The 23,113-nt window shown below is 46.7% G+C and overlaps 1 protein-coding gene across 1 annotated transcript in view; it reads right to left on the bottom strand.

The window, feature by feature from the left end:
* LOC147672491 (anion exchange protein 3-like) overlaps positions 1–23,113 on the bottom strand; it is a 392,095-nt gene that overhangs the window by 256,547 nt on the left and 112,435 nt on the right. Inside the window, exon 3 of the mRNA XM_086947996.1 lies at positions 21,984–22,135. Coding sequence (XP_086804122.1) covers positions 21,984–22,135 — 152 coding nt within the window. The remainder of the gene's footprint in view (positions 1–21,983; positions 22,136–23,113) is intronic.

Below are 23,113 nucleotides of genomic sequence, written 5' to 3'. Positions count from 1 at the left end.
AGGAGATGCGGCTGTAGACCCTTGGGCCGGAAGACTGTTACCAAATAGACCTGCCTGGGCGAGGAGCCCCCTTAAATTACCAGTGGGACACTGAGGGGCACACGGCTGGAATTGAAAGTGCCGTAACCGAGATGCACACCGGCAGAAGCACCCGGCTGTAATGAAGAGTGCAGCGAGATGCGCGTCGGGGGGGTGCTAAATAGGGAGGTAGGCCCAGCACGCCTGTTAGAGGGGGGGGGTAGAGGGCGGCGGCGGCAGTTACTTTACCCTCTGTCCTCCCTGCCCGCGGCGGCGTCTAGCAGTCCTTGCGCGGGCGGGGGGGGGGTGATGCTGGGGTCTTCGTGTCTTGTTGCGGATGGGCTCCGCTTTCACTACGGATTGTCCGGCAGGGGGTCTCTGCACTCGCGGGTGGGCTCCGCTTGCAGTAGACCTTAGACAAACGTTGCGAGGGAGGTCGGGAGGCGGTTAGCTACTCCGCTCCCTCCCCCTCGTTATACTTCTTGATTGCGGGTCTGGTCACCCCTTCCCACACCGTCTCTAGTCTCTGTGCCCCGCCGCTTCCACTCACACACGCGGCGGGTGCAGGGGACGACTCGGGCAGGCCGCGGGTGGGCTGCTTTTTCGAAAGTAGTAATGAGGCGGAGGCAGAGGCGGGGGCGGGGGGGGTCGGGTCTCTATGTGTGTGTGTGTGTGTGTGCATGCACGTGCGTTAGGCTGACTTGCTGGCAATGTGGACGGAGCCGACGTGCACGTGCACGCAGTGAAATCCAGCCGGAGAGAAGCGCGTGGCAGTTTCTTGTCCTTCATTCCCCCGAGTCAGCTAGCTATAGTTCTCCACCTGGACCTATCCTTCGGATGCGTATTCCCAGGCTCGACCTTTAATTAACGAGCTAAAAATGCTTATTTAATCAAGCATAATTCTAATGAGACAAATAAGAAAAGGCAGAGCAAAGAACCTCCGGCTTCCGCCTCAGAGGGTGAAATTAGAGCTAAACAGTTTTATTACAAACCTGTGGGCGATGTTGCTTCTGTCGTTCTAGATAAGCTTTAAACTAGCATAATCCGAAGCCTCCGGTCCTGTAATAGAATCAAAAATTTGCTTACATTCGCGCCAAGAATGTTCTATTCTATTAAGGATACGGAGGCGAGGATTATCCTGCCCACATTGCATGTAATGTTGCTAATGCCATGTTTATCCTCCCTGTGACTAGGGATTTTGGCAATTATTACGAATCTTCTTCTCTTTCAGGTGCTGACGAGAAAGGCGAATAATCCCTCGTACGGTGCTTAATGGACGACTTGTTTCACTGTATCCAGGCTTTCGATGGATGTTTTGTTTTCACGATTCCAGTTGGAGTTCTGTTTCTACTACTCTTCTGTGGACAATGAACACTTTAAGTTTGGACTCTGCTCGCTGGGCAAAGAAAGAGGAAGTGCTCACGGGGCAAGACACATATCTAGGGCTGGTCTCTATAGTTATTATGGAGCAGGTGCTAAGCATACTGGGAATGTTAGTTTATTGTAAAAAATGTTTTTATTGGCTGCTGTTTGTTGCAGTAAAGAGAGAGAAAGCATAATCCTCGCCTCCGTGTCCTTAGTAGAATTGAAAATTCTTGGCGCTAATGCTAGAAAATTGATTCACCTCCTACACAACCCATATTTCCATACTATAAAATGTTAGCCTCCTCTTGCATCCCTTTGTATACTTTTAGACCCCTCCTATTACCTGTATATTGTTATTTACTATTATTATTATTATAAGGTTTTTATCAAGTGGACATATATTTAAACAACCCCACTTTCTGTACTTTGAAACACCTTCACACATATATTTTATACTCTCATATTGCCTCATACTGAATACTTCATTACTCTTTAATCCAATCACACAATATAATTCTTTCTTTATTCAAAATCTGTCAGAAAACCCCGGCCCCATATTCGCAGGTTTTGAACCCACCTCCTGTGAATTCATTCAACCACTGATCGCTCGAACAAAATCCGGCTCACCTCTGGACCCTTGTCCTCCAAGCATCCTCAACCTCATCTCGGAGGTTATTGCCCCTCCTCTAACCACCATCTGTAATGCAATGTTTGAATCCGGTGTATACCCCCCGCAATGGAAAAAAGCAATAATCAAACCGCTGCTTAAAAAACCTAGTCTAGACCCTCTCCTTCCTGCTAGCTATAGGCCCATCGCCTGCCTCCCATTCCCTGCAAAGATCTTTGAAAAGATCATGAATACCCAGCTGTCAAATTACATTCATCACAATAATCTACTGGACGAGACCCAATTTGGGTTCCGACAAGGCCACGGAACAGAGACGGCACTGCTAAAAGCAGCAGATGAGATTAGGTCTACGATGGACAACGGAGGAGCAGCAGCACGCCACCTTGATCGACCGTGTCGAAGCCTTAGGAATCACAAGCAAAGCAAAAAACCTCTTGGCTTCATTCCTATCAAACCGTCCACAAACAGTGAAACTAGGCAATTTCACATCCCAGACCTTTTCCTTGCCATGTGGAGTACCACAGGGATCCTCGCTAAGTCCGACACTATTTAATATCTATGTGTCGGACCTGGCGAGGGTCATAAAATCCTGTGGAATCTCCCTCACTACCTACGCTGACGACACCCAACTGGTGTTGTCGATATACAATGACGGAATCTCGGTAGCAGCCAATTTCCAATTGGGAATGAAGGCAATAAGCTCCTGGATGTCATCCAACTGTCTTAAACTCAATTCTGATAAGACAGAAGTGATGACATTCGGGAGGCTTCAACCAACCTGGTCCCCTCAATGGTGGCCTCACCAGATGGGACAACCTCCAGAACCGGTGACGAAGGTACGCAACTTGGGCGTTATCTTCGATAATAAGCTGACATTCCAGCAACATGTCAACGCTGTGGTTTCCTCTTCCTTCCACGTACTAAAAAGGATAAAAAAACTAATCCCATACCTACCGCCACATGCAGGCAAAACCTTGGTCAGTGCATTAATATTCTCCAAAACAGATTACTGCAATGCATTGTTACTCAACACACAACAAAAGGTTCTTAATAAACTGCAAACTGTCCAGAATGCAGCAGCCAGAACACTGCTATCTATCCCTAGATTTGCATCGGTTTCCCCCTACATCCGACAATTACATTGGCTACCTGTGAGGAGCCGCATCAAGTTTAAATCTTTATGCATTGCATATAAGGCTATTCACGACCAAGGACCTCTATTCTTAAGAAGAGCCTTCCGATCGCTTGAACATTCAAGAACCCTGCGGTCATCCTCAGCGCACCTACTCATGGTCCCCCGTACAAGAAGGGCCAACTGGGGCGACAAACGCTTCTCCGTGGCCACAGCTATACTGTGGAATGCACTTCCTCTACACATCAAGTGTGCACCGACCCTTCTTAAATTTAGAAAACAACTAAAGACATGGTTGTTCCCTGCTTAATCCACCCCTCCTCTGGAGTGATCTGCAACTACAGCGCCGAGACACCCTAGGGTATTTGCGCGCTCTAAAAATCGCCAAAATAAATAAATAAATAAATAAATATTTCTGTTTTCTCATTCCAGTTATAATACCTAGTTCAATATTTTGACTCCTCCTATGACTTGTTTCTATAGTATGACATCCCCATACATTAACTCTTCACACATCCTTAGATCCTCTCATAAAACCCTAGATTCAGTACTCCCAGATTCCTTGATACACTGTATCTTTCTAGACTCTCAGACACCCTAGTACAACCCGCCTTTATATACTCCAACAACTCCTCTTGAGACACCTCTTTTTACTCTAATATCCCATTTTATAATCTTTCTTCCTACACTATCAGGTATCAGAGAACACCGTTCTTTCTATTCCCCAATTCCCACATCTCCTGGTACTCTGAGATCCTCTTAAGCAACCAAGCGCTCTACACTGTTGCAATGCTTCATCTAAACCCTCTTTCTATACTCTTAGTTTCCCACATATAAAACATCTTTCCATACTCTTATGCTCACAGATACATCCCACCTTTTGACACCATCATACAACATCCCTTTCTTAACTTCAGCTTTATGCACCCCCAAATTCTATACTCTAAGATCTCTTCACACAACACGCGTATATTCTAGGAGGCCCTCTTCTGTATTGTCAGATCCCCTCATACAATATTGTCTCTAGAGTCTCTAAAAATAGAAGTTCCGTTCTCTAAGAATAGTTCTACTTTAAGCAGAGTACAATGTGCCAAAGAAAGGTAAATATTTAGGAAATTGGGAAAAAATAATTTCGCTTTCATGGGACAAAATAGTTCCAAATGTTTTCAGCAGTGCTGTTTATCAAAACTGAAGGTCGAATTCAAAGTTCAGGGAACGCTGTGTGCTTGCTATTTCAATTATTATTCTCGTTGTTAGGAGAGAACATTACCTCAGATAGGCCAGAAAAAAACGCGTCTACAACAGTAGGTGAAAGTTGGGCCAACTCTGAAAAAGTGGAAATAGTGCATACATGCGATGCATTGCCATCGTCGGTGTTTAGATCAGCAATGTTCACGGAAGGTTGTACCTGTGTGGTGCCGCTTTCATCTCGTACTTCACCGCCACCTAATCGTAATGGTGAAGTCTCAATGAATGCCGTTATCAGAATAGGTAGCCGCTGGGGACAACACGTTGCATGAGGCTTTACCGGACAAAGCAAAGCATCGATATCCATTGGTACTGCTGATGGTAGTGTAAGACAGACGTCCAACACGCATTCTTCTCCGCATAGCAGACATCGAAGCACAGGTAAGATGCAATTTTGCCAGATTGCTCTGAACGAAAGAAACAAGGGAGTATTCAGATCTCTTAGCCGTGCCAATCCGAGGACCTTAGTGATACAGTATTGTATTGCTAGGATCGTTTCTTCCATCGTAGCTTGAGTTTTGTCTGTGACTTGGCTTGCCGTATCGGAGCAGAAGAAACAAAAATAAAATTCCTGCTACGAGTCCCAAAATAAGAGGCAGGCCACCGAAAAAGGAATGCACAAAATTCGGGAAGATGCACAGAACTGTTTCAAAGGGTGCTAACAGTCCCGAAAAAATGGTCTTAAATACATGTGCGATGCCACTGGTATCTGACATGTTTAAGATTTGACTTAACATTTCTACGAAATGTTCGGGGCAATTTGTCAATAATAGGGTATGTATCTCTGCCGCTGTCCTTGCAACTTGCAGGTCATACGTCTCTTTGGACGAGGTTAAAGGCACAGTTGTTTGTAAAAGAATAGACTTCATTCTGCTTAAAGTATCAATTAGAAAAGAAGAGATATTCACAGAAGGCCATATTGCTGCCTCCATGTCTGGATTGCTGTTTGGATACAATGCTTGCATACAACAAATGACCCTGGAAGTAACGCTCACGAGATAGGCTTTTCCTGGCATCATGCCACAACAGCTGTGGTCACTTATTATAACGTAGCTACCGTTGGAAAGTTGTCTGAAAAAGGGCTCTATCTGTGTAGCAGGGGTGCCGTGCAGATGATATGAAAGGTTGTTTGATGAACCTTCGCAGGCTCCATGCAAGTTAATACCATGACACAGAAGTTTACCGCTTAGTGATTTTTTACAATTGTTACCACTAAGAAATACCTCTTTTTTCCCCTCACTATAACATCTGTGTGTATAAGGCAATTTCCAGGTTGACTTGATGTATCCTTTACCCAACCTTTCATACAGGCCTGCTGGTATATACTTTTGGCAGTATTGAAACTGAAAAGTTGTTATCGGGATTGTAATGGTGCCATGTATTATCCATTCAATGACAGGCCTTTCTGACATTGTCAATGGTAATTTTTCTAGTTTTTCAATGCTCAGCACCGTATAGTCTGCTCCTTTTTGTGCCAACGAGATTTGTCTATCAGTAAGGTTAAAGATAGAAAATAATAACGTTGTGTTGATTAGACGCCATGGCACGTAGCCTGAACGGAGGTTTTGTAACGTCCAGCCTAGCTGTACAATAGAACGTAATTGGGACTGGCAATGTTGTAACATTAGCATATCCTGTTCTATTATATCAATAGCAGATGATACAATGCTGTCCAGTGAATAAATTCTGGAGGACAGAGTCGTTAACCCATTGTCCACTCCAGAAAGTGATTTTTACAAATTAGTACGATCAATTTCCCGTATTTTTTCTGTAGTTTCAATTTGATTTAGTTTCCAAGCTTCATTGTATGCTGCGTATATACCGGCGTATATGAAACGTTTTTTACACTGTTTGCGAGATTCCAGTAAGAAATCTCACAAGTCAGCGCCTTCTTCAAGTAAAGTTAAGTGTTGCTTAATTTCGGGTAGTGTGGATTTCTGTAGCCAATCGAGGCATAGTTTTCCTAGACTGTATGTTGTAATTATCCCTGGATGTTGTCTTTGGGAATATCTTGGGTCTGGCCTGTTCTGTTTGAACCCCTGTATTTTGTTCAGGAATCTATCTTGACAGTTATTTGTGTCTATGGGCCAGATCAACCATTTGTTCCAATCAGGAATTGTTCTGTTGTATTTTAAAATATAGGACACGTCTAACCCCTCATCTGTAGTGGTGTTTCTATCAGGCATAGGCTTTGGTATAGACGGGTTGGTTAAATATTTTATCTTGGCTAGACCAAGACAGGTTGTCTGTTGAATGGTGTCATTCAGGAATATTATTTGTTCTGGGATCATGCAGGCTCTGAACAATGCTTCTACACCTTGTACCTGCCATTCTTTTGTACCCCAGATGGTTTTTGTCTCAATGTTGTTTTTCCAAAATTCAAACCAAATGTAGACATTTTTTCATAAAACTTTTCAGAATAAATCAGTTTAGTATTTGTCAACATGTTTTTCACTCCTGTCTTATTCATAATTTTAAAATAAAACGTTTCTGGGTTAGTGTAATTAAACCCTGAGAAGTATGGACATTTTTCATAAAATGTTTTTGAACTGCCTTTTGGCGGAGTTGGACAATGGTCCCACTAATTATAACTGAAAACATTTCTAGGATTAGCAGATGTATGCAGATAATGATGCCCAAAGTGATTGAAGCAATACATTTCCTCATAATTCGATGAACCCTGTAAATAATCATGTTCTGTAAGTTTTGCTGGCATTTCTAAATCTGACATCATATTATTAATATTTTCAAAGTCCCAATCATCAGAGAAAGTACTAGGTGAATAAAAGTCACTTAAGGAGATTTTAAATTGGTGTGGATATTTCAAGAGCTCAACCGGGCCATAGATTTCATAGTCAGTTTTGTCCCATGCTATACCACCAGGTATAGGGGTGGCTGTGATGTTCACTGATGATAGTTCTCTTTTTTCGATGTGAGAGGATCTGTGTGGTTTCAGGACCAAGTTGATGTTCTGACTTGCTGTGTCCATTGTACTATATTTTCCACCAATAAATCTACCCAAACTTAAAACCAAGATGAGCCACAGAAGGAGGAAAAGTACACCTAACACAATCCATAATTTAATCCATGGTGAAATCAGATATGTTTCTCTCAGTTGACGAAAGAGCTCTATAATTTTTTCTTTGAAAGTTTTTGTTGCTGGATTGTCTCCATGTTCACTTGGATTATCAGAAAAGTAATCAAAGTTGATAAAGTAGCCAGATGCAGTTCTGTCAATTGGTGGTATTGCTTCCGGATTTCCATTGATCTTTGGATTTTCTCAGAGGCTACATCGTTGTAGATTGGTGTTTCTTGACAAACTGTTGCAATTTGGGTTTCAAGAGGCACAAGTTCCATGGCTTTGTTGCATAGTCCTTTTTTATTCACTGCAGGTTTATCAAATGTGATTAGTCTCTCAGTTTGAACCTCTTGGATTGTAGCAAGATTTGGTCTTCTGCTACTTCTTGGGAGTCCACTGGGCCTACTACTTATTATTGGCCACATGATTTTGGTTTCACTAGGTCGATTGATACAACTCGGTTCTCCTTTTTACCAGCAAGAGGCGGTAGTACAACTGATCTTGTTCCGCTGACAGCTAAGACAGGCCCAAATTCCTTCTTCGCCGCAATCTTTTCTCTGACCAGATCCCCAATCTTTGGAATCCAGACAGGTCTTGCTGGGACAGGTGGTTTTTCTTCAGTAGTCATTGGCTTTAGCTTTTCGTTACTTAGACTTTTTCCTTCAACGTTGACTAAACCAAAAACTAATACATAGGAATCTCTTCCTACTAAGTTCTGGTGGATATTAACCTTTCACCCACTCCAGACGTCTATTGGAGTTTTTACGGGAAAAGGGGTCTGTGTGAACAGCACAACTGAGTTACTCCAGTATCTTACGTTAGATTATCACCTTACCAAACGTTAGCCGCCATGTAGTGTAGTTCCTATATTCCCAATAGGCTCTGCGCATTGGAATAACATAAACGGTAGTTTAGACTGCGAGTGGTGCGCGTAAAAGTGGCCCAATGGTTGGCGAAAAAAGAACATAACTGCAAATATAACGGTACTAGAACTGTTCCCCAAAGTCATCGCACTTCACCTATGGCCAGAAGTGCTGTCAGCCAGGAGGGTGGTATTCTGGTCTGACAACATGGCGGTGGTACAAGTCATCAATGGGCAGACAGCCAAATGTCCTCTGGTGCTGTGCCTGTTAAGGGAGCTGATCAGGGTCTGCATGCGCTGCAATGTCGAATTTAGGGCAAGACACATCAAGGGGGTCAAGAATGTAGCAGCTGACGCTCTCGCTCGATTTCAGTGGCTCCGTTTCTGGGAGGCCTGGCCGCGAGCAAGAGCGACGATGACCCCCTTCTCTGCTCAGCTTTGGCGTCTTCTACAATGGAGCAAGAACTAAGAGCAATGGGCGAACGTTCTCTTGCACCAGGGACCAGGAGAAGATACAGGAATCAGCTCGCCACATTCCAGAAGATGTCTCTGACTCTGGGCCAAGCAGCGCATCTTTTAGAACAACGGATGCAGGGCTTCGTACTATTGGCTAAAAAACAGGCAAAGAGTCTTTCATAGGTGTGAGGTCATTTGTCTGCAGTTACCCATGACGCCAAGTTGCGTGGAGAGCAGGATCCCACTAACTCTTTTTTGATAAGGGCGGCTTTAAAAGGGTGGTCCAGGGAAGGAGTTAGAGGCCCAGATACCAGGGCTCCCATTGAGTTTCACACACTCCAGGCCATGATGGACGTTTTAGAACAGGTTACCCTCTCACAGTTTGAGGCTCGACTCTTTGTGGCAGCTTTCTGCCTCGCATTCTTTGGGGCATTCCGAATTAGCGAACTCGTGGCTAGGGCAAAAACTGACCAGTCGGGAGGCGCATTATGCAGCCACGATGTGAAAGTGTCAGACAGGCTTGTGATTCAACTCAGAAGGTCTAAAATGGACCAAGCTGGGAAGGAGATGGACAAAGTACTAATGCCACTGGGGGACCACAGATACTGCCCGTCGCCAGAGTCAAAGATTACTTGGCGATCCGCCCCAATGTCCCGGGTTACTTGCTCACACATGTTGATCAGGTGCCTCTCTCTAAATTTCAAATAGAAAAGGTCATGGGTGCTTGCCTCAGGCGTGCAGGCCTTGCCAGCCCTGACAAGAAGTTTTTATGTCACTCATTTAGGATCAGGGCGGCCACCGCAGCATTTAAGGCAGGCATGGGGCAGGAACGCATCAAGAAAATGGGACGCTGAGAATCCCCTGCTTTAAGCGCTACATTCATCCTTGAGTGGGACGGGTAATACGTCTTGAATTTGCGTTCCACTCACGGCTACAAGGGGCAATTGTAAATACTTTGTGGGCAAAGTAATTCAGTAACTTAGCCAGGCATCATGGGTATAATAAGTGTGCAGTGAAGCAAAACAGAATAACATGTAGTGCATTTTACAAGCACAATAAACTGTTTACATTTGTGTGTGAGAATGGCATCTGTTTATTTTACCAGGATTCCAAGTGGGGGTGATCGGCTACTCATTCGTCGCCAGACTGGCCCAGAGGGCCGCACACAGGGAGTGGATGCAAAAGTTCCCACACACCAAGTTTGTCTGGTGGGGTCTCCCCGGCATGAGATGAGCCAGCCTTAATAACAGACTAGAACAGGGCATGGCTGGGTGGGAAGGTTTTCCCAACTTCTTGATCATCCACATGGGAGCAACAATCTCACTACAATGGGCAGGGGCGCTCTCCTGCAGGCAATGAAGACTGACTTGGGGGAGATCAGCAAGCGCATGGGCCAATGCGAGCTTTTTTGGTCTGAAATAGTACCACGCTTGTCTTGGCACGGGGCCAAGTCTAATAAAGCAGTGGAGCATTCGAGCAAAAAGGGTTAACAGCGCAATGCACAAGTTCAGACCAAAGAGGTTTTGCTTTTATCAGACATGAGCTGATACAAATGAAGGTGAGAGGCTATTTCGATGCCGATAAGGTTCACTTGTCACAGATTGGAATGGACCTGATCCTCTTGGACATGCAAGAGACACTGGAAGGAGCTGGTTGCAATTGATTTAAGCGCTGTTTGGTTGGTGGGGGCTCAATAGGCGACGGGGGCCGCCTCCAGAGCTGTGGCGGAGTTACAGGGCGATCTGGAAGCAGTCTGGGTACAGAAGGATACCTCTGCAAGTGCACAATAGGGGTGCCAGAGCCAAAACACAGGAGCCTCAGGGGAGGGTCCTGGAAAAATGACGTTGGTGCCCCGTTGGTCCTTTAGGGCGGTTGTGGGCCTGAACAACCGGGGGCTTGCCTTGCTACGCTCTGCCCTGAAAGGGGCTCGAGTAATAAGGGACCAATGAGTCAAGTGATCCAGTAAAGGGATAACCCCGATAAGGGTAGCACTGATTGGGTTTCCACAGTGCTTGGCTCATCAGGCGTGCAGGTTAGCATAGGTTAGTACAGCTACCTGCCCTTGGATCGCCCGTGAAATAACCCACTATAATTTGCATACTTTTGTATGGAATAAACCTGCAGCCATATTTTCTCCAAACAAAAAGTTGTGTTGTGTATTTATTCCTGCATGCCTTTTCTACTTTGCTGCGGGTGAGGACCTTGTGCCGATAATGGAACTATGTGGCTGCCCGCGGCCCCCGCAGCGGGCCACCTCGGAGGGCGGCCAACCCTTAGTGGCATTTAGGTGCCTCCCCACCCCCACTCATTTCTGAAGGACTCCAGGAGGAGTCCCCTTACAGGGCACGTCATGTCCGGCGCGCCGGGGGATGGGGAGGGGTATTTAGGCCTCCCCCGCCATTGTTGTTACTTTTTGCTGCCCGACACTCCGTCGCCCACCCTAATGGAACTATGAGCCATCCCTATCCCTTCAAGTCTAAAGGACAACTTACAACATTTGGGGTAACAAATCAAACCAGAAGCGATCTGGTCATGACATAAACACCCCCCCCCCCCTCCTTATGAGAGGCTAAAGTGGACCTGGTGTCATCAATGCGGGAGCGTGACACTGACTGGAGGACGCTGGATCAATCGGTCTCAGAAGAGATCGAACTCACCAGATGGATCCCAGTAGATCCTGTTATTTATAAACAGGAGAGTGCAAGACAGAGTCACACCCATCCTGCAGCTGCCAAACTCCCTCTGAAGATGGAGCGGTGACGCCTTGTAAGAGCTGGGGTGGGGTCATTCTATGCAGAGAAGCTTCTGGAAGGAAGAACCAAGGGGTTAAAACCATTCTCTATGTTTGCGCTGGAGTGAGGGGGCAGCCTTGAGAGGTTTAGGACAGGTCAGGTCTGACACAAGAGAGACACCTTAGATTCTAGGGGCAGATTTACAAGCTCCATGCGCCACTTTTGCGTCACTTTTCCCATGTTAAAAGTGACGCAAAAGTGGCACAAGGGGCTTGTAATTCTGCCACCTAATGTTTAAAGCTACAATCCGATGCGCTGGGAGGACGTCATCACGACTCTGATATATCATTTAGATCGTCTTCAATAGTTCCGGATCAGAGGGTCAGAGGGGCATATTATCAAGCCCGGGCGATACAATTATCGCTGCTTTATAGGCAGGAAACTGCAGATAAAGTGGCGATAATGGGCTTGATAATATGCTCTATGGAATTCCAATTGAAGCCTATGTTAGATGTATATCACATTTAACATGAGCTTCGATTGGATTTCCCTAGAGCATATTATCAAGCCCATTATCGCCGCTTTATCAGCAGTTTCCTGCCGATAAAGCGGCGATAATGTTAACGCCCAGGCTTGATAATATGCCCCAGAGTCCGGGGATAACAGCCCTTTAATGGAAAGAAGGAATCCATCTGTGGTCAGCGTCAGTATTGTTTAAAATCGTGCAGGACGATACCACTGTTGAGAACAGGATGAACCCATATAGACTGTGTTGGAATCAGGACACAGTGTTACCGCCAGCTCGGGGCGCACGCGCTGCAGTCCGTGTGCACACACACAGGAGAACACAGCACGGCCGCACCCACCCGTGGCAGCACGGAAGTGATGCTTATGGCACCACCCTGCCAGCTCTGCCTGAGGTACCAGGCTCTGACAGACATATAATCCCTCCTTTGTCACACCCTGGCACTTGGCACGAACAGCTGACTTAAAGCCACTTGATATGTTGTAATTCAGTTGGCAAATGAATGACTTCCACTCAAAAGCAATAAATCATGGTAAATAAGAGGGTTTGCAGACACTAAAACCTTTTTTCGTTTGTACTAAACACACTTGGCGATTCGATAAAGTGTTTCTGAATCGCTAAACGTGTTTTGAAATGGATGGTGAGTTGGTATTTGCAAGGTGCCTGTTGTAGGCGTCCTGGTATTTGCAAGGGATCACTGACATAATATCGAGTTCACAAATATAGAATTAACAAAATATCGAAGAAAAAATATAGAATGCAAAAATATCGAATTCCTATCTACAAACAGGTAAGTACAAAAATGTCGAATCAAAAATAAAATTTTAAAAAATATAGTTAGTCAAAAATTTTAAAATTAATGAAATAATAAATATAACATTTACTATTACCACTCCAGTGAGTGCAACAGTAGGGAAAGCGTTGGATAGAGTAGGGGTAAAAATTACTATTCCCACTCCAGTGAGTGCAACAGTAGGGAAAGCGTGGGATAGCGTAGGGGTAAAAACTACTATTCGATATTAAATTACTTACCTTCAATTCGATATTTTTCACCACTATATTCTGTCCATTCGATATTTTTGTCAATTCTATATTTTGAATTCGATATTTTGTCTTGTTACCATTTGCAAGGGGCGTGTTGGAGGCGTCCTGGTATTTGCAAGGGGCGTGTTGTAGGCGTCCTGGTATTTGCAAGGGGCGTGTTGGAGGCGTCCTGGTATTTGCAAGGGGCGTGTTGTAGGCGTCCTGGTATTTGCAAGGGGCGTGTTGTAGGCGTCCTGGTATTTCCAAGGGGCGTGTTGTAGGCGTCCTGGTATTTGCAGGGGGCGTGTTGTAGGCGTCCTGGTATTTGCAGGGGGCGTGTTGTAGGCGTCCTGGTATTTGCAAGGGGCGTGTTGTAGGTGTCCTGGTATTTGCAAGGGGCGTGTTGTAGGGATCCTGGTATTTGCAGGGGGCGTGTTGTAGGTGTCTCTTCCACATACGGTACGCTATGTTCAATGTTTTGAGACTGAAACCCAGTTGCATAACATTGACATTTCACAGACATTTCACAGGAAGTGCTAACCCACCCTCGAAAGGGAAGGGGTCTCCTTGGGGCCCCTTCCCCTGTGTGACGTTTGGTTTAAGAGGAGGTAGAGTCCTAATCTCCACTGCCTCCTCTGATACAAACAAACAAACAAAAAGAAACTTTTCTTTGTAAATGCATTCCATTTACCTTTAACCCCTTCCATGCGGATGACGGAATGGTTCCATCCACCCCCACGGTGAGCGTGTAAGGAGGACGGAATGGTTCCATCCACCCCCACGGTGAGCGTGTAAGGAGGACAGAATGGTTCCATCCACCCCCACATTGGGCATGTAAGGAGGATGGAATGGTTCCATCCACCCCCACGGTGAGCCTGTAAGGAGGATGGAATGGTTCCGTCCACCTCCACGTTGGGCGTGTAAGGAGGACAGAATGGTTCCATCCACCCCCACGTTGGGCATTTAAGGAGGATGGAATGGTACCGTCCACCTCCACATTGGGCGTGTAAGGAGGATGGAATGGTTCCATCCACCACCACGGTGGGCGTGTAAGTAGGACGGAATGGTTCCTACCACCCCCACGGTGAGCGTGTAAGGAGGACAGAATGGTTCCATCCACCCCCACGTTGGGTTGGGCGTGTAAGGAGGATGGAATAGTTCCATCCACCCCCACGTTGGGCGTGTAAGGAGGATGGAATGGTCCGTCCACCTCCACGTTGGGCGTGTAAGGAGGATGGAATGGTTCCATCCACCCCCATGTTGGGCATGTAAGGAGGATGGAATGGTTCCGTCCACCTCCACGTTGGGCTTGTAAGGAGGATGGAATGGTTCCATCCACCACCACGGTGGGCGTGTAAGTAGGACGGAATGGTTCCGTCCTCTGCACATGTCCAGGAAATCCATCTGCTGTTTACAACAGAGGGATTTCATTTTTATTTTCATCCTCCAGAGCAGGGAAAGAGTGTCCCCTGCTGCCCAAGGAATTATTATTATTTTTTTTGTTTTTTTTGTTTAATGACGATCGGCGCCCATGACACACTGACGTCATTACACTGAAAGTGAAGGTGAAATGAGCTGATCGGCTTATTGGAAAAAGGGGTCCATTTTCGTTGGAAAAATGTGCTGTTTCCGTTTTGCATTTTGGCCCAATTCCTGTCGGGGGCACTAGGCCAACCCACACAAGTGAGGTACCATTTTTATTGAGAGACTTTCGAGAATGCTCGGTGGAAGGAAGTTTGTGAATCCTCACAGATTCCAGAACTTTCCATTACAGAAACATGAGGAAAATGTGTTTTATTAGTCAAAGTTTGAGCTTTGCAAGGGATTCTGGACAATAAATCATGGTGAGAGCCACATAAGTCAGCACACCCTTGATAGCCCTAGGTGTCTGGTTTTCAACCGTGTACAGGTTGGCTAGTTTCCTTAGGTGCCACCTGAGCTAGGATCCAAAATCATGGGGAACACAGAATAGTAGAACAAGTTTAATTCCCAATTGTCTTTCTTTGCATTTCTGCCTTCCAAATGTAGGACAGTGAGTAAGAAAGAAGTCATTTTGAGAAATGGCCTCTAATTCACTTGCAAGTATGAGTACCCAAAATTAGGAGCTGAGCAAATAACCACTGCTAATAGTCTACCCGACCTTGCTGTAATGTACTTGACCTGTAAACTGGTCTCAAATTGTGTTATCTTTGTCAACTCACCAGAACAGTCAAGTAGGCCCTAAATATACCTCGACTTGACAAAATATGCCTCACCATAGACAGTGGGCAAGTACATTTTTAAAGGTCTGCTTCTGGCTGGCTGCCCGCGAAGAGCCCAGGGCGGGGGGATTAGGGGAGTAACGGAGGATGTCCTTCGGGAGGCTTCCCTTGATTGGTCGGGATCAGAAGCTCTGACTGGGTCTCTTGTGGGCCATGGGGTGGGAGCCCCATCCTGGGTACCATCCTCTGGCCTGCCAAATGGCCAAGCCCCCAGGACGGGGTCTTGTGGGACTAGGGAGGCTTTCCCTGCGTGACTGGGTTCAGAAGCTCTGACCGGGCCCCGCAGGGACTTGGAGAGGGCACCTCCACCCTGGGCTCTGTCCTCCATCTGGTTGCACCGCGAAGGGCCCGGGAGAGGAGATTCATCGAGAAGGGAAGGCTTCCCCTGCTTGGTGGGTTTCAGAAGCTCTGACCAGGCCCCCAGCGGTGCCTGGGGCGGGAGCCCCCATTTTGGGCTCAGTCCCCCAGCCGGCCGTACCAAGAAGGGCCAGGGACAGGGGTCCATCGGGACTAGGGTGGCTTTTCCTGCTTGGCCGGGTTCAGAAGATCTGACTGGAGCCCCGGCAGGCCCTGAGGTCAGGGCTTCCGGTCCTGGGCTCCATCTTCAGGCCTGTGCATGGCAAAGCACCCAGGACAAGTTCCTGCGGGCCAAGGGATGCCTCCCCTGCGCAGCTGGGTCCAGGAGCTCTGACTAGGCCCCAGGGCCACGCTGGGCTTGGAGTGGATGCTACCACCCTATGCTCTGTCCTCTGACCTGCTGCACCACCAAGGGCTTGGGACGGGGGTCCAATGGGGCTCAGGGAGGCTACCCCTGCTTGGCTTGGTTCTGAAGCTATGATCGGGGGCCCGTCAGGCTCTGGAGTGGGGCACCCCATTCGGGCCTCTGTACTTGCCCTGCTGCATGGTAAAGTGCTGGGACAGGATCCAGCGGGCCAGAGGAACCCTTCCCTGTGTGACAAGGTGCAAGAGCTCTGACTGGGCCCCAGCACAGATGCTCCTGACCTGGGCTCCGTCCACAAAGCCTGCTGCACCGCCACGGGCCTGGGACGGGGCTCCATTGGAAGCTGAGAATGTTCAATGTTGTATGACTACGGTGGCAGAATGGATGTTTGGTATTTCCTTAGGACTGAATGGGGATAAGACCGAGGTGATGGTCTTTGGCCCAGGGGCAACCAGCTGGAATAGCAGCTGTTGGCCTCCTTTGATAGGAATGTGTCCTACTCCAGGGAACGAGGCTAAGAACCTTGGAGTTCTGATGGACCCAGACCTTTTTAACACCAAACAAACCGCACTGTCTCCCCCTGCACCTGGATCTTAAGGATAAACCAAAACAACAGTCCCTTGCACAGGCTGACAGTATATGTTATATATCATTGACCATAATAAAAAACAATCTTGTGCCTCCGTGGAACAGTCACTTCAGTTTAATCTTGAGATCCTTAGCCAACACATGTTTCGTTGCGCTTAATTGTTGTGCGCAGCGACTTCTTCAGGGCTCTAACCTCTTTGTATGGATCCTCAGTTCCGGTTGTATTTCCGACCCGGAATGGGTTCTAGTGCTCCAGTGGTATTTCCACAGTAAAGGGCAACAGTGATTACTGTGTCCAAGATTTAGTGTATTACAGAATTCTTTTCTTAAGAGTGGATCTTGTGTGTATAAGTCATAAATACATCATGAAGAATGACGATGTGGAATAGTAAAACGACTCTTTGGGGATAAGTGAGTCCTTCTTGCCAGCAAACAAGAATTTTCTGATGTAAACTCAAACCCTCTATTCAGTAGCAGGGCTGCCTCCGATGTGTCTGCTGAAGAGCAAGAGGGACTCACTTAGCCGGACATCTGGACACACACACACTGGCCCACACTAGCTCTCCTCGAGGTCAAGAGCCAGCTGTGTCCTTAACAGATGACTGCGTGTGTCGATTTACAACTGTAACGCATTTTTGGATGGCAACAAGGGGCCTCATTTATGAGGTTTTTCCGTTAGGCAGCACCGCAGGCCTTCCTGCTGCACTGCCTACGGTGAAAGAAACGGTAAAGAATGCGCCATATCTATCAGATACAGCACATTCCTGTCCTTTTCCTCTGCGCCAGCGCAGGCACCTTTACTTCCATCGGAAAATCAAGACGCTCTACGACAACTTCAATGACCAGACACCCAACTCCTAAACCACTTCCCACTCCAGCAACGCCATCCAGCCTACCATCTCCGTCTGGATCCCAGTCACCACCAACGACACCACTTCAACCATGAAAGGCATCCACTCAGGAGCCCCCAAGGACCCCTGGCCCCCCACATCTTCCACAGAGCCGCCGCCGCCATCGCTCCCAAACTACGGCACACCATCAACACCACCTAAAGAGCAGCACCTTTCCCGATGACTGGAAACGCACAGAAGTCAGACACCTGCTCAAGAAGCCCTCAGCAGACCCCATCGACCTCAAGAACTACCGACCCATCTCCCTCCTTTCCTTTGCAGCCAAAGTCACAGAGAAGACATCAATGCACAACTAACCAAATTTATTGAAGAAAACGTCATCCTCGACCCCTCATAATCCAGATTCTGCAGCAACCACAGCACCAAAACCGCCCTACTCGCTGCCACAGACAACATCCGCACCCTCCTAGACCAAGAACACACCGTGGCCCTGATCCTAAGCGACCTCTCTGCAGCGTTCAACACCGTCTCCCACCGCACACTCACTGCCAGATTCCACGACACCAGCATACAAGGACCGGCTCTCGACTGAATCCGCTCGTTCTTCACTGGCAGAACCGAAAGAATCAGACTACCTTGCTTAAAACAAGTTCACATGTTATATCAACATAGCTGATCTTATGATCTCCATATTGTTGCTTTCAATATATAAATAAGATTGTGTTTTTTCCTGTTTCCTTTGAAGTTTGATCTTTTATGGATATGAACAATGAAAATTCTTTTTCTTCTGGCATTATTTGCAGCCTTGAAAAAGTTTCCATGAAATGAAACACGTGTCGGCTGCCGGTTCAACGCTTAAAAGGAGGATTGTTACATCAAGCTGTATACTCCTGGATTATAATGTCACTGCTTTTTAAATTTGTGTTTCAAGACTCTGTTATATATTCATTTGAATTGATACGGCAAGAACTAAATTTATGTCCTGCTGGTACTTTAAATTGACTTGTTTAAACAACTGTATGAATTAATATTAAATTGAACAAGAGTGTCGAGGTTTATATATCTGTTTAACGTTTTCACTGGGTTCAATTGGGCCTCAGTGATTTGGCATCTTAGGTAGTGGGGTGCAGTCTTCATAACCTCGAGGGGCACCAATACTTGGATGCTTACATTTAATGCACAAAGAGAATATATGTGCCACCAATTAGACCACCACTGCCATCTGTAAATATTGTCACGCGGAAGAACCTTCTCCTACATTGCAGCCAAGACCCGCTCAGCATCAGACGCGCCCCCTGTGAGAAGTTGGCCTGGCATATGCTGTCCACTATTCTAGTGGGCACCTTGCACCAGTCCCAACAACCCTTATTGAAGGTAGGTTTAAAGACAACCAAGCTATCCTAGTGGCAGCTGCGGAGAGCAGCCTTCAGGCTAAATCTTGAAGGAATATAAAGCAGCTTGTTTTACCAGTCTATAATCCCATGAATGACCACATGAAAGGAGAAGCACACCAGGTATATATAAAATATATGTATTTATTCTAAACACATTGCTCTAGTCTCTTTACGAGGCTAGAGGCAAAAGTACATACAGGAAACTTATTTAGCACACAGTAAATTAGCACAATATATGATTAGCCATAGGGGCGTGACAAACCATATACTAAGAAAGTGGTACAAGAACCATGACTGACATAGATACAAGGCCTAGAGCCTTTAGAACCGCTGGGGCCACCATGAACTACCCAAGAAAGTGACACAGGGGACCCAAGGGGGACGGGTGCAATGTCTAAACACAGCCACGAATCACCATTAGCTACTATGGGGAAAGTCGCGGTTGGAAAGTTACAGATTAAGGACACTTAGGAATGGACTAGGAACAAACCCCTTCAGTACTTGACTGTTCGAGAGTCTAGACCCACAGGAGCACCGGAGTACTCATGTTACCTCACCCAGGGAAGCCGGGTGAATAGGTGTCTTTTCGTGTCGGGTTTTGTTGTCGTTTCCAATGGCGAGCTGCGCAGAAGTGCTGCAGGTGACCAAATGGAAAGTGTCTGGGTGGATTCAAGGGTGGATCGGAGATCTGAAGAACCTGAAAGCAGAGAGGCCAGATTTTAGGTCACTAGCCAGTGACCAGGAAGGCAAGGAGACAATATCAACCTATGTCGGGTGATTTCAGGTGAAGAAGGTGAAGCTTGACTCTTCAGCCACGAGGACCAGGAGGTGTTGAGGAAGACGAGGAGCTGGATTACAGCTGTCCCACAAAGGTTGACAAGTGCTGCAGTGTCGGTTTACGGATTGAACCCAACAAGCCTTAGCAACAGCAACCCACGCAGAAAGCAAAGATTGGCTTCGGTGCAGACCAGCAAGGTCTGAGGGACTCACCCTTTGGAGACAAGTCAGGGCACTTCTTGAGCAACCTGGAAAGCCCAAGAAACAGAAGAGTTACCTTCGGGGGGACCCACCAGTCAATATATCAGGGATCGCGAAGGAGCCCCAAGCGGAAATGCTAAAAGCAGGCCCACGGAACGCTCGTGGAGTGTAGACTCACAATCTTCAGTGCGAATGGTGATCTGGGCTTGGACTACAAGTAGCCCAATGCACAATTTCGGGAAAGCTCGGGAAGTTGCTGCACTAGCAAATGTGCATGGTGTCTAGGACTTCCCGTTCCACGTCTCTCATGATGGCTGCGGGTCTCAGCTTTGCTGTGATCTCGTGTCGGCCTGGGAGATGTCTGGAAGTCTGGGTCCTGTGTCGCAAATCCTTCGGGATCCTCGGAAATGCAGACACGCAAGATGCTTCTTTGGTGCCTGTTTGAACAGGGGAGTCACTCCTTGACCCCAAGGGAGATTCTTCTGTCTTCTAGTCAAAATAGAATGTCGAAGGTCCAGGATATATGTTGCAGAGTTTTGTCCAGGGTAATCTAAAGTCCTACGGACTGGGTTCTTATACTTATACTAAGTTTAGGGGTTGAACTTGCCAGAGCAGGTTCTGATTGCCCCTGCAACCGGTTTGAACTGGGGTATGCACAGGGACACCAAGTATGCTCCCAGCACTGTCTGAAAAGCATTCTCTGAATGCACCGATCCAGCCCCAATACACTAAAGCCTCCCTGTGACAGGAAACTTATTGTCCAGGCCTCCCCTGCCAGAGTTTCGTCCAGCAGCAGGAGGTCAGACTTGTGTCTGTGGCTGCAGCATCCATTTTGTGATGCCAGGGCTCTTTAAAACTATTACCAATTAAGTAAGTATGTACATGTCTTCTCCCTCTAGAAGGGTGGAATTCTACCTCCACCACGAGAACTGCAAAGGGTAGGATTCCAAAGTGTTTGACACCAAACACAACATGTTTCCATGCAGCCATTCCAAAGTCAGCATTTACTGCAAGGTTATAACGCACTTAAGAGTGTATGGTCTGGCTGAATCACAGAATAGCCTCAGAGAAGAGGCTCCGAAATCTGCAGAGGGGCCCTGCTCGTGAATGGGCACCCTCTCACACAAAACCAAGCACTCTGCCTACAGGATTAATAAGGCCTGCCATAGGAGTGACTTATAGGCTTATATGTGTTAGTGATTAAGGGTAGATATAGGTAACCTGTATCTTAGTAAAGGGTGCATGAACCAACTTACCCAGGCTGCAGAAGCAGACTTGTGGTGCAATTTTGGGAGGATTCACAGGGGTGGCATAATACATGCTTCAGCCCCTGGTAGGCTTCTGGGCTACCTATGCCCTTGGTACCTAACGTACCATATACTAGGGACTCACAAGCATAACCCAGTAGCCAATCTGGAGTGTACCTAATGTATGTGTAATCAATTTATAGAGGAAAGCAGATAGACTGGGGCCCTGATTAGCAGGGATCCTAGCCAAACTAATTCAAAAACCATCAAAACACCAGAAAAAAGTGGGGGCAACCATGTAGTCAGATTCCACCTTCCTACACCCCCTCCCTGAATATCTTCATGAAGACGCTCAAGTCCTGGCTCTTCAACTGAACGGAGCTGCTTACTCTCCCCCCAGAGCCTTGAGACCGTCACGGGTGAGTAACACGCTTGTAATTCCCTTGATTGATTAATTGATTGATTGATTGACTCACCTGCCCCTTGCCAGACATTAGTCAATCGTCTGTTTGCTAAGCTGCTCATCACAAGCTCCCCCGAGGAGTCAAACTCTGAGCCTCTAACCTTACACAATCGGCTAGATTGTGTCCAGGATCGACCTTTGCCCCTTGCTTGATTCTAGGAGCCTTTTTAAGTATCATGCACATAGACTTACACAAGCACAAGAGCTCATGCATTGTATTCAGAACTACCCCCACATTACCATGTCTCCTCTTTCTGCAGAGACTGGGTGATTGTTGACCTTACACCCTCCTGTTATTAACGGAATTCCTGGTACGGTTCTTCGGTTTGATCCAGGACCTATCAGGGTGAGGGTGCCGGAGTAAGGCTGCAATCACCTACAATCACAGGTGTGGGGTCAGATATAGTGTACCTCATGAGGTCTTCTGTCCAGCTTCTTTTTCTTCTTTTTCTTCTTCAGCGAAGTCGTCACCAACATTTTCTTGCTGGCGGTGGTGATCTGATTCCTGGACGGTTTCTTCACCAAGTGTCTCCTCATTCCAGGGTTGTCTTCAAAGCGGTGACCTGGAACAGTAACCAAGAGGGTCAGACACTACTCCAGCACTTAGACATAAAGAGGAAGGGGCGTCTGTCTGAACACCACCCCTGTCGTTTACCACCTTCATCATTTAGCACCAATATTGTGTACCAGCCCATACCATTAATCACCAGTCACAGAACCAGCGTCTATCAGTCACTGAGAGTCAGTGTCATTCCACATCATCTAACTACCTTCGCTTCCTATAATAACTATCACTAACATCGTCCTCTCTCACTGTATCATCTTCTGTCACTTCAACTGCCTTCAACGACCTCTCCTACCAAACTCTACCATCACATCCTATCTCAACTACCATCCTTTACCGTCACTGTATCAGCTACTGTCCATGACAATCATCACCTATCATCATTGTCGTCTTATCAAATACCTTCAACAACCTCTCCTATCTCACTCTCCATCACTATACAGGGTACCTTTTACCATTCTTGTTGTTTACCATATCACGTACCGTGTACCACTCTCGTCATTTATCATATCATGGACCCTCTACCAATCTTGTCATTTATAATATCACGCACTGTCTATCACTCTCTTCATTTACCATATCACGTGCCGTCTACCACCATCACCATTTGCCATCACTGTATCACCTAATGTATAGGACACTCATCACCTATCATCATCATCCTCATCATATGAACTGCCTTCAACTCATGCCACACTCTACCCTCATCTACTGTCTCAACTACCGTCATTTACCATTGCTGTATCATCTAACGTATAGGGCAAGCGTCTTATATCATCACCTCTCATCTGTGACCACTTCTATCACCTGCCACTTTTTTATTAGTTTTTATAGTGCAAACAGGACCCCAAACTGTATCAGAGCGCTTACATACATGCAGCTGAGCAAACCTATAAATCAGAACAATAATAAACCGTGCAACAATCAGAATAAAAGTACAGGAAGCCGTGGGAAGTAGATGGGAATGAAGGGCCGC

This window comes from Lissotriton vulgaris, unplaced genomic scaffold, assembly GCF_964263255.1.
Source record: "Lissotriton vulgaris unplaced genomic scaffold, aLisVul1.2 SCAFFOLD_1073, whole genome shotgun sequence".
Taxonomy (NCBI): domain Eukaryota; kingdom Metazoa; phylum Chordata; class Amphibia; order Caudata; family Salamandridae; genus Lissotriton; species Lissotriton vulgaris.
This window is presented reverse-complemented; position numbering and strand designations above follow the sequence as displayed.